The sequence below is a fragment of the Enoplosus armatus genome, chromosome 20 (genome assembly GCF_043641665.1).
Source record: "Enoplosus armatus isolate fEnoArm2 chromosome 20, fEnoArm2.hap1, whole genome shotgun sequence".
Lineage (NCBI taxonomy): Eukaryota > Metazoa > Chordata > Actinopteri > Centrarchiformes > Enoplosidae > Enoplosus > Enoplosus armatus.
In genome coordinates, this window is record NC_092199.1 from 5,966,585 (window position 1) to 5,978,612 (window position 12,028).

At 40.7% G+C, this 12,028-nt stretch overlaps 1 protein-coding gene across 1 annotated transcript; it reads right to left on the reverse strand.

Annotated features, from left to right (window-relative positions):
- Positions 1-1,044: 1,044 nt before the first annotated feature.
- LOC139303223 (GTPase IMAP family member 8-like) lies at positions 1,045-6,954 on the reverse strand. Its single transcript, XM_070926964.1, has 6 exons — positions 6,877-6,954; positions 6,072-6,758; positions 4,443-5,183; positions 3,525-3,743; positions 3,306-3,436; positions 1,045-1,349 (listed from the first exon to the last, which is right to left on the reverse strand). Exons 1-6 carry the CDS (start codon positions 6,899-6,901, stop codon positions 1,311-1,313), a joined length of 1,842 nt encoding a protein of 613 aa, XP_070783065.1. The 5' UTR covers positions 6,902-6,954; the 3' UTR covers positions 1,045-1,310.
- Between the last annotated feature and the right edge of the window lie 5,074 nt (positions 6,955-12,028).

Here is a 12,028-nt window from a genome sequence, read left to right on the forward strand (position 1 = left end):
TATCGATACACCAACTTTCCCACCTCAGCCAAGCGTAAAAACTTTTACTTTGGTTTCAAATGTTTTGCCATTTCCACTTTTGTTTTTTAATGCGCATAAAATCAGGTGGATAGAAATGCACTTAGTGACACAATAGAGTTTCAAATGCTACCCAACCAGTTCTACATGTCACTCGTAGCAGCGAATGACAGTAGCCTGCTACGACATTCCTGTCTGTTAAAGGAGTGCTGTATTTTCTCTCCCAACAACTTCTTCTTAACAATATCTTCAATGTTACTTAACATAGACACACAGGACTCTCGTGGACATGTTACGGCTCTATACCTTTACGCTGTATGACCACCAGTTTTCATCATTTTAACTTTGTTTCTGAAAAATTGTGTTTTGTCCACCAGTCATGTCTGACTGGTCTTAATACTACGATACCCACGAGCCTCGGCAAAAGTTGATACAGAATCCAAAAATAAATTGATTTAAGTCAATCATCTTTCAGATGTGACAACATTACAGACAATGTTACTGAGCATGTCAAAGGAGGAAGGCTGTATTATCAGGTGCTTGCGACTGAACGCAGAAGGAACAGATGTTGTATATGTAGAAACTATTATCACCTTTTTTTCTTCTTTTCTACCTTTGCCTCCTTTGTCTTTATCCTCCCGCCTCTTCTGTCTTTCTCTATTTTTAAAACACACCTATATATATAGATATATATATAGATATATAGATATAGATATATGCCACTCTGGCACTGGGATGTATAGGCTTTTGCTCTGGATTAACGTTCATTCTGATAAAACAGAGATCCCATTTTGCCATTCTGCTGGTAATCCCTGGTTTATTTAATCCCCTCAGACGGTCCTGCTGATGAGCTCAGGGGCCTCAGTAGGATTCCCAACTCTTCGTCACTCTCCATTTGATGCTCCTCTCCACATTTCTGCTCTCTCATCTTCTTCATCTTTCATCCTTCTCCCTCCCTTCCTGTCTGTGATGTTTGTGTTTCATATTCATTACATTATATGACAATTCCTCTTAAAAGTGGTCTTTGAGGTGGATATACACAGTGCCCATCATACAGAAACATTTATTCTTGTGCTTTTCACCATAACCTCTTAACAACTTTAATTCATCAAAGTGGTTCTATAGGAGCGTATAGACATCTTTATAGTGCTGCCTGAGGTTATTAATGCATGCAGTGGTGGAGGAAGGAAGAAATCTGCCACATTTTGCCGCGTTGTGTCGCTGGTTTAAGGCACAGAAGAGTTGTTCTTAGACGTTTACAGGATCTCACTTCCCAGTATTTAGCCTACAGATCACATCGTACACTGCCTCCACCACCTCAACACGCAGCCCTGCAGTACAGATTAAAAAGATTATAAATAGCTAGATAAAAAAAAACAGGTTCTGGAAAATCCTTCAACAGTGTGTGAGTGTTGAGTGATGAGAGCGAGCAAACCGCCTCAAAAACAAATTAAAGTCATGTTTTGTAACCATAATCCTGTTGGTCCAAACCTTAGAGCTTTGCAACATTTTGTTTTTGATGTTCACTACTGAGAGAATTGGTTTTTTTTCTTAAACTTTCCAGGACTGAGTGAAGAGTTTAATCTTCTTATCATTATCTTTTAAGCTTTTCCTTTGTCGCCTGCACTGCATTGTCTCAGTCACCGGTCAAAAGCTGCCTTAAAATGTTATAAAATGAATGTGAGATACAGTTTTAAAGCTTCTTTTTTTGTTTATTTTGTCATTGTTAGACTGGAACATATTTTAACTGAAGAATAAGGCTGTTCTGTAATGTAACACACAAAAATAATTGTTAACAGGAAGTTAGAGTCAGAGCTGTTTCGGTGCTCTAGGCGAGACGTCCACTGGAGCCCCTCAGGTCTTTCCATTATAGCATTTTATAACAATTATAACCTGTTATATAATATTTTATTATTTCAAATATAACCTCAGCTTGGTCAGCGTCATGTCATCAACATCATCTGTGAATTAGCACCTTCACATGAACACTGAGTCTCTGTTACGACTTAGTTTTAATCATATTCAGGTTATGATATGGGACATAATTATTAATTATTAATATCCCTGTGTGATTCTCACATTATCCAGCTAACTGATCATCTGTGCAGGAACCTCTTTGACTCCTTCATGTCCCAGACAGCCTCTGTCATTTCAGGGCTGAGCTTTTATTATCCAACACTTATCTTAATTACATTTTTTCCCCCATTATACGACCTACAGTGGTATGTACAGCTCTGCATTAAGAAAATATTCTTTCCTATGATATTTTGTACAGTGTCATAAAGTATTTTCTGTCAGCAGGACTGTAGAAGTGTGGTTCACCTGCAAGACGTCGCTGAAATAAACGCATAACGACAGCTTGCATTGCTCACTGCTGCTCGATGTCATATAATTGACTGAAACTGAAGCTACTGTCATATATCACTCACAACATTGCGTGGACAGTTTTAAAGGAGCACAGTGGGGTGTTTTAGACAGCTGTCATCCCAGGAGAAAAAACATCTGGATTATAGGCGACACCTGTTAATCAAACTACCTGGATTTAGCTCACTTTACTGTAATTTCAACGTGTGGATCATTGTTTATCAGTGCTCTCCTTTTGTTAACCTGCACACCTACACACTCACCATCTGTATCCCAGTTATCAGTCTCCTGGTGTGGATCGATATTTGTATGGAACATAAGTAACCTGGCTATTCATTCATCACTCTAACACAGCAAATTAACCGCGGGGTCACAAAATAAGTGGCAGCCAGCAGGTTAATGAAATGACAGTGAGCATCAGTCCCCAGTGTCTTTCTACAGCCTGTAGTCTTCTCTCAGTATCAGGTGTTTAGAGCAGAGTGAACACGGGTTTTATTTTTTTTAAAAAAGGAAAGTGTGGTTCCCAACTTGGGTCGCCAAAGCTCCACCGGCGGTCATATACATGCATTTAATGATTTTCTGTGAAGACAACTAAATTTAAGGGTTACTTTATAATTTATTTCTCATATTTATTATAAAGCCAGGCTGCTTGGACTATGAAAACGTACGTATGATAGTGAAATGAAAAGAAAATCATTATACGCACATAGAACTGTCTTCCTAAAAACATAAGGAAAAATCATCTGATACAATATCCACAGGAAATAGTCTATTCAGAATTTTATACAAATTGCTAGTTTTACACAAACTTCCTGCAGTTATTAAGTTCACTATTTAGGTTAATTGTACTGTTAATTGTACAACCGCCTAGCTGGCCCAGGCCAAAAACAGCCCTCCATAAAATGTTTCTTTTAATCCTCTACCTCTGATTTCCAGCTGGTGATAGAAGCTGTCCCGTACCCAGATGATGTATGTTGGGTTTTCAGCCATGTTGTTACTTTTTCTCTTGATTTCAGCACCTGACCACTATCTGGCTCGGAGGTGGCGTTCCAGTCTACGGTGGGGGAAAAAAAAAAGAATCCGAATATTAAAGCAACACAAAACTGAACCAGGCTGAAGTTACTATTTTAAGGTTTATTCACCGGCAAAGGCAGGCTTGTAGAAATGTATCCAAGCCGCCTGTTCCATGGCCACCTCTCGTCTGCTCCACTCTCTCTCCAGCAGTCTCATCCACGCGTTCAGTGGTCCTGCATCATCTTCACTCGCTACCTTGAGACCAAAAGAGTGGTCATCTTCATGTCGGTGCTCCATTTGTTCTTCCTCTCCTCCTGAAGCCTCAGACTTCTGCTCATCATCACTCACTAGTTAGAAAATACAGTAAGCATGTTAGTAATACAGTTACTGCTGGAATATAATGTAATGCATGGATCTTTAGATGATGGTTTGTGCAGTAATGTTCGGGTGAAAGGCTGCAGAGAACTTGTTAGACTTGATACAGGAGAGGGAAGAAAACTACTTCTACTACTGTGTCGACTTGAACTTGGTAAATCATAAATGTGAAAGTAACAGTGGATCATTTCTACTAGTTTCTCTTTAAACTTTAATACTTTGTCACAGCAGGAAAAACACAGGTGTAACTAATAACATTAATTTTCACTTTTTAGTGAAACTTTTTAGTCTATAAAATGTAAAACAAATTGTGCCCAAAATGCCTAAAGTGACGACTTCAAATTGCTTCTGCAACAGTCCAAAACCCAAAGACCTCTGTGTACAATGATGCAGCTTCCAAGCCGTTTAAACTATACTGGTAAATACAGTATAGTGCGCTAAACAAGAATTGATTTAAGACACAGCCCTGTGTCGACCTAAAGAAGGTCATAATGTTGATCAGAAGGCCTCTCGTAACCTAAAAGATATACAAGGGATCCTTTGTGCAACAATATAAAGAACAAACAGCTCTAAAGTATCCCCATGCTGGTAGATTTTAAACAAGTGTGACAATAAAGTTTATTCTGTTCTACTGAAATTATAGTGTTGAAAAGATGTCTTTGGATACGTACAGTTTGGTGGTAATCTCATACTTCCTTCAAAGTGTTTTTCCCAGTTCCTGCGATCCCATTCGATGAGAAGTTGTTCTGTGATCTCCTTGGTTGTGTTCTCATCTTTGTTTTCGCTTGATTTGTCACTCGTGTGCTCCTCCGGGTGTGGATCATCTGTGTCTGTGAGGTAAAAAGAGCTGTTTCCTGCCACCATCTCCTCCATCTTCTCCAGCAGCTCAGTCACCTGATCGTCTGCTGCGCTCGTGTTGTTCAGGACATGATACCTGTTTCCACATTTCTCAATAAGCCAGCGGAGAGGCTTTCCCTCACTTTCAATGTGTTGCTCAATAGTTTTGTCCCCCAGAGTGTCCCCGAATGTAAACACCACAATAACATGTCTCCACACTCTCTGTCCAAGTAGCCTCATGTTGCCCTCTGTGACTCTCCTTTGTTCATCAGTAAATGACGTGTCAAGCGGCACCGCCAGCAAAATGACATTTGGCGATGGCGAGCACAGAGACACCCCTTTTAAAATCTCTGACTTCAAAATCAAAGGGGTAAACGTCGCTGGGAAGAATTTCCACCATCCAGGAGTGTCCACGATGACGACCTCTCTTCCAGCCACCTCGCCACTTCGCTTTAAGGCTTTCACCGTTCTGTCACCAGACTGAAACACCTCAGCACTCAGGAGATTGTTCCCGATGGCACTCTTACCGGAAAACACCCACCCGACCATCAGGACTCTCAGGTTGTGTCCTGGATCTACGTAATAAGACGGCTGTTAGAAATGTGACACGTCTTTATTACAATTTGCATGTTCTCTTTGTAGTCATTTAATTTCTAATAAATAATCTAAAGCCATATCGTCTACTCAACACCTGCGACTAGCCTAGATGTGGTTGAAAGCTCTGGAAACTTGTAATTAGACCTTTGAGATTAGATCTTTGGTAACTCTTCGCAATACGGCCCGCAACGTACAGCATAATCCTTCCCAATTTACACTGTCATTATTTTGAACTAACGGTGAAAATAGGTGTGTGTATATAAATATATATAATATACAAGTCAAGTGTTTCTGTGAGTTTCAGTAGGTCAAACTGTACACCGTGATATTAGAAAAGGTACCTGTTGGTTTAAAAATACCTACAATATAAATTATTTTTAAGTTGTCAGATTGTTACCCTCCATCTTTCCTTATAGCCACATGTATTTATCAGTATGTACTCGATTGTTAGTCCAAGCAATTACACTGTAATTTGGGAAGAATTGGGCCGTATTCATTTCATTTTGTTAATTAAAGGGTTCCCAAAAGGTCAAGAATTAACTCCCATGCTCAAATCAGTTCTAGTCTGTAAAGTGTGGTGTATGTTTACAACAGACAGTTTAAGTAATAATTTACTGTTTGCCTTTGTTTGCTTTTCCAAATAGGTTTTGCTGACCTGTTTTTTTTTTTTTTTTTTTTTTTTACAACCTGTCTGACAGCTGGTGTTTGTTGCCCCTTTGGGCTTTATTTGCAATGTCCCCACATCTCAGCAATTATTATGTTGACTACAATGTTATTATTACCGATAGGAATGAAGGCCAAAACTACAAAAATAAGACCCAAGACTTCTTTCTTTAAACATACACTTATATAATCAGACAACTGACCTGTCAGCAGATTTCTGAGCTTCTGCCTTTGTTGGTGCGACTGCAGACGCAGCTCCTCAGCTCTTCTGTCCACTTCCTTCCTCTTCGACTGAACACTTTGCATCAGCGAGCTGTCACTTTCATAACAACTGTTTTCTGCCACGATGGCGTCAATCTTCTCAAGCAGCTCTTTGACCTTCACGTCGTTGTCTGAGCCATCATCACAGAGAGCGTGATATCTGTTACCACAGGCCTCTAGAAGCGACAGGAGCGGCGCCCCTTCCCTCCTGATGTAATCCTCGATGGTTTTGTGGCCTAGATGGCTTCTGTGGCTGAAGACCACTACTGTGTGATCCCACACCTTGTCACCAAAAAAGTGTTGCAGGTGCTCCTTTGTTGCCGTCTTGTATACACTTTTGAATGGCTGTTCAGCGTTAATCACCAGGATGAAACAATGCAGTCCAGGTGGACACAGAGTGACGCTGAGAATCGCTTCTGTCTTGAAAAGTTCGGATGTGTTACAGAGGCGATATCCTCGCAGCCACCCGGGGGCATTGACCAACCTGACTCTTCGCCCGCACACGTCTCCCTCTCCCCTCTCACAACGGGACGTTACATCTCTCGGATCAAACGCCTGTCTTCCCAGGATAATGTTTCCAACCAGATATTTCCGGGAGCTCTTTGATCCCACGAGCACAACATGCAGCTCTGACAGAGAGAAAGTGAGGCAGAAATAGCAACATGAAAATAACAAATGCTTGAGGACAGAAAGACTGTTGATAAATCGTTGTTCATTCACAGTGTGAGAGTTACTCTACGGACTCACCTTTGGCAGATGTAGCTTCTGTCATGTTTTCTGAAGAGTATAAGTAACATGAAAGGGTTTAGTTTCACTCAGTGTAGCTCACACTGTTGTTGTGTAAGTACCAACTCCCTCCTTCATCATCTGCTAACAAGACCAACTGCATATTTTCATGCAGACGAGATCACGTGAAAGATCTGTGCCACATTAAGATTTCCGCGTTCTGTACTGTGCTGTAGTACACCTGTTACCTCGTTTCATAGAACCTGTGTGCTGTTTGTCTGCATCCTCTTTTTCTGTCAATTATTGTATATAACTACATCAGCAAGGTGTAGCTCGTGTCAGGGGTGTGGTGCACCGTACTGAACTTCTCGGATGTCACAAATATATCATAAAAACTATATTTAATAGGGCAAATGCCTAAATACTGCCTGGTTTACATGCAGTGTTTTCTTTTGTCGTTCTACCTTAACAGAGAGAGTGAAATCAACAATGTACAGTGTTCAGATTCTGGACGGAGATATACAGACAGGTGACAAATGAAAGGAAACATCTGGATAAATGAGAAAGAAACATAACAAATCTCATAGTGGAACAACACATTAGACACTTGTTTGTCCACAACGTTTGTCCACGTTGTTTTTGTCCTTTCATTTGTTTCCCACCCCCTCATTTACAGGGCACACAGAGAAAACAGCAGATACTTTGAATCTATTTATCACATAAGGAGGCTCGGTGGACAACTGCAGGTACACTAATGTTACACTGCATGCTGAAACTGTCAGATTTATAACAAGTCATGGACAGTCTGTTAATGTCTCACGAGATGCTTTGCTTTTTGTACTTCTGTTAAGGCTGAATAAGCAACAAATTAAAGTGGAGAAAAGCCAAAAGAAAACAAACAAAAACACATCTGTGGAACAAGTTGAATATCTTTTGTTTTTTTTATCAAGGAAAACATCCAGACTCCATGAACACAGGAAACATGGCTGCCCAGACCACACAAGGCACAATATGCAAACACGGCCATTTAGGGAACATAGAAGAAGAGCATCTCTGTTCACAGGCCTGTTTTACAAGTATACATTTTTGGATATATATATATATATATTTCCCAAATTTGGTTGTAAAAACACAAAATGTTTTAGAATCATGCAGCACAAGATGCAGGACCTGGGTAGATTCAAATAATGTTCTAAAGTTGTACATTTTTATGTGTATATGCATTAACTTTATATTTTCTTTTTGATTTATTACTGTTTTTGATTACTTTTTTGTATCATTAGGCGGATCAACCACGTGGACCGCAAGGAGAACAGATAACTCTGTTTATGTTGGCTGTCGTGTCCTAGAAACTCTGACATTAGCGCTGGTATGTTGTTGAACTGGTTGTTCTGGAGCGATTCCAGGTCCCAGAGCGGCTTACTAGTGTCAGACTTTACCTGCGGCCTCTGCCAGCTCCCTTACATAACCAAATTGATAGGAACTCATATTCTGCTTAATGTGTTATAAATATCAATGGTGCAGTACGTTTCCTTATATTTTTAAGGTAATAGTATGAACAATTGTTTGGCTTTAATGTTGAAACTTTGAAAATGCTATTGGCTCAACCAACTGGGTGTGATACACAGTGTTTTAATAGCTGGTATATCTAACACCAGTATGCCAGCATGACCAGTAAGTCCCTGATAATTCTATTTCATCTGTCCTAATAATTACTCACATTAATCCAGCTTCCTGGAGTCAAACAGCACCCATGTGTACTTCTATATTAGCAAACCACACTGCTTGCTTTATGGAAATCCTCTCTAATGCTGGGATGGTAATGACTCAATTACACATTAGCATGATTTATACAATACTTAAAACAGGTCGCTCCTCGACATACCGGTCCAGAGCTGAGAACAAATTGAATTTAGCAGCATAAAACTAACAAGAAACCCCCTTTTTGGTAAATTCCTTTGTACTAAAGGAACCTAAAAGGGGAAGTTGCTATTGTTTTTGTTGTAAATAGATCTCTGACCTCCCCTGACCTCCCCTGACCCCTGCATCCATCCAGGGGGAGGATGTCGATGTGGTTCACTTCTATAAATACCTCTGAGTCCACCTGGATGACAGGCTGGGAACACAGATCTATGTATCTTGCATGTAGATGCATGTAGACTTTATGTTATGTGTATATGAAGCCACTAATGTGGATCTGTGTGTATTTGTCAGCTTTGTTTATCTGTCTGACACCTGCACAGCCTCCCAGCCCTCTCACAGGTGTATTTATATGACTCCAGGTAGGGGAGAGGTGCTGGTACAGAGAGGGGGAAAGAGAAAACAATGCATGTATTTGACACCTACAGTATCTGCTGAACCAGATGTCCTGAAGTGTCTCCACCTGTGTGCCTGTTTGGGTAAATGTGTGCACCAGAGTTGTCACTGCATATGTGAATTTCTTCAGCTGCGTGTGACTGCTTCTGTTCTCGGGTTTTAGTGATATAACACAGTACATGGTGGCCATATTGGAGATTCTCAGCTCTTAAAGTCACTATGTGTAGATTTTTGTTGTGATTATAGCAAGTGTTTGTGGAAATATTAGACAACATGGTCAAAATTGGCACGGTCTATTAGTTTCTTTCAGTCCAGTTGAAAACAAATGTACAAACAATATTTTATTTTACTGACCTGCCCTGTATTTTTCAATTCACCTCTTTCCTTCTAGCTTTCTAGCCTGGTTGCTATGTCCTAATGCCAGCGAGATATGACTGCACTGACCCCAGACGTGGTTTCAAGGAAATTTGTGATACCAGTCCCACAGTCTGACCTGCTGTCCCACTCCCAGACAGATTTGCTAAATGTCAGTTATCTTCGGTGTCTCGTCTGAAATGACACTGTCACAGCTGTCACATAAAAAACTTTCAACACAGTTGACTGCAGTCCACGCGTGTCTCTTGTCTTCTTCTGAGTACGAAAACAAGATTTAAAAAATCACAGATCTGGCTCCAGTTCTTCGATCCACAACCCTTATAGTGTAAAAAAAGAACACTCTGTCCTCTTCGATGAAGGACAGAAATAGTTTCTTCAGGGTACAATTTAGTAGTCCCTATGAAGAATAGGAAGAAAGGGCTCTATGCTTGTTATTTCCTGGAAAATAAAGACCAGAGATATGAGTCATATCTTGGACCTACATCCACTCCTGCATTGCTTGTATGCCCCTTTGTATGCACACTCTGAAAAAGCTACTGGGCAACTGGTTTACCTCCACAGATTTTAAAGAGGTTTACATTCACCCTTTTCACTCCATCAGTTTGCTGGAGATTTATGCAGTGATGTGTTTTCCCCCCAACACTCGCAGCAACTCCTGAGTGGCAAAGTTGTATTGGTGGGGAACGACAGCCGGATGGTGGAATTTTAAATCAACAGTCAAAAAGGAGGGAGTCTGGTCTGCCTTGCTGTTAAAAGACACAGAAAGCTTTTGAATCTTGGAATCAGATATACTACACTCTACACCACCACATACCCAGCATTGAAACACCAGTCCCAACAACATGTCTAGAAGCAGACCACCACTAGACATCATGAGTCAGATTTTGGCTCAGTTGTGTCAGACAGAAGTTGCTTTGCACCTGTAACCACACCCAACAATGATGTCACGCTTTTTTTTTTAGGAATGGAGCCATTATTAATGTTACTACTAAATCCTATGCTTTTCCTGCCATGAAAATTGTATTTTATTCTTACTATTTCACTATTTCAATGCCCTCCACAGAGTTGAGTTCACAAGCCCGTAGAGCCTGTTAGGGAATTTGTCTGTGCTCATAGAACCAGGGTTGCAATTAATAACCTTTAAACATTATTTATAGTTTCTGCTTTAATTTCATTATTTCTATGTTACGTAAAACATTTGTACTGTATGTTTACCTCTGAATGTTTCTTCATAGACTAATGTGGTTGCTTAGGTGGACACATTGTTTATCGACATGTACAACAGCAAACAAACATGTCTGCAATATCCTGCTCACGTCAACTCGCCTGACCTGGAATTGTGTCAATGGATTTGAAGCTAATGATCATTAAATAACCTAATTTAACCTGAACGGGAATAAGCATGATGGGGGGGGGTCATGCCACACAGAGTGGTATTGTTTTGGCCTTTGTATTAGTTGTGTTTTTATAATGCTTCTGTTGTGTAAGTCCAGACCCAGATTCTGATCCTCTTAATATCAGCCCCCATCATGGGACCAGTTGCGTTGTGGGTCTCACAGCAGCCAGAGGGCTGCACGTTGCTTGCAAACACACACATAAAAATCTAAATACACAACACCGCTGCAGGAAGGATGTGTTTGTTTGTTAGAGAGTTCAGAGAGACGGGAAGAGGACAGAAGTTAAACGTTTAAACATGTTGCAACAATGAACTCACATGCACTGCGCGCGTGTGGATATTTGGTGGCGGAGAAATTGAAAGTAAATTAATGATTTAGTACGGTGCTATGAGAGAGGAAAATGTGCAGAAAGCATGGTGGCCTCAAGCTCACACAGGGGTCAAGCCTAGAAAAGGCAGTAGATGCTCTTTGCACACACTCCTGTCACTCAACTTTCCCGTAACCGATCACATCTTTCTACACGGCAAAAAGCTAAATTCCCTCAGAGTTGATTTTGATCCACTGTCTCCAAGAATTTCCTCATATCAACACTGGTGGGTTAACTTGACTGAGTTTAAGGGAGTTGAACAGGCAGTTATGCTGTATTATGGAGCATTAAACAACATTAGAGAGCATTAGCAACATGTTATTGTTGAAATGGAAGACTATGGAATAGGGCCTTATATAAACGGTAAAATGGGTTATGGGGGCAGGGGTTAGTGTGCCTTAGTGTACACAAACTACACAAGCCCGAAGGCAACTGAGTGATGGAGTACGGAGAACGAAAGAGGTTAGGGAAGCTCGGAGAGGCATCATAAGACCCTGCACCTCCCCCTAGAATGAACAGAAACTGGAAGACGGTCATGCTTAAATTCCTCAACATCCTTCTTCTGCTGCTGACAATCGACCGTTATTCCCAATCTATCATTCAGCCTCCCTAACGCTCCGCCCGTCCACATGGTAGGGCGCTCTTGGCTAAATGTCATCTTGGATGTGTGGAGATGAAAGATGCGCTTTATTGTTCAACTGGGAGTAGTCAGAAACAA

Bases quoted from the DNA above. Each gene is read 5' to 3' on its own strand.
- LOC139303223 (XM_070926964.1), bottom strand. From the start codon at position 6,901: ATGACAGAAGCTACATCTGCCAAAG. The intron at 6,759-6,876 runs GTGAGTCCGTAG...TCTCTCTGTCAG, and splicing joins AGAAGCTACATCTGCCAAAG to AGCTGCATGTTGTGCTCGTG. The intron at 5,184-6,071 runs GTCAGTTGTCTG...CTTATTACGTAG, and splicing joins GCTCAGAAATCTGCTGACAG to ATCCAGGACACAACCTGAGA.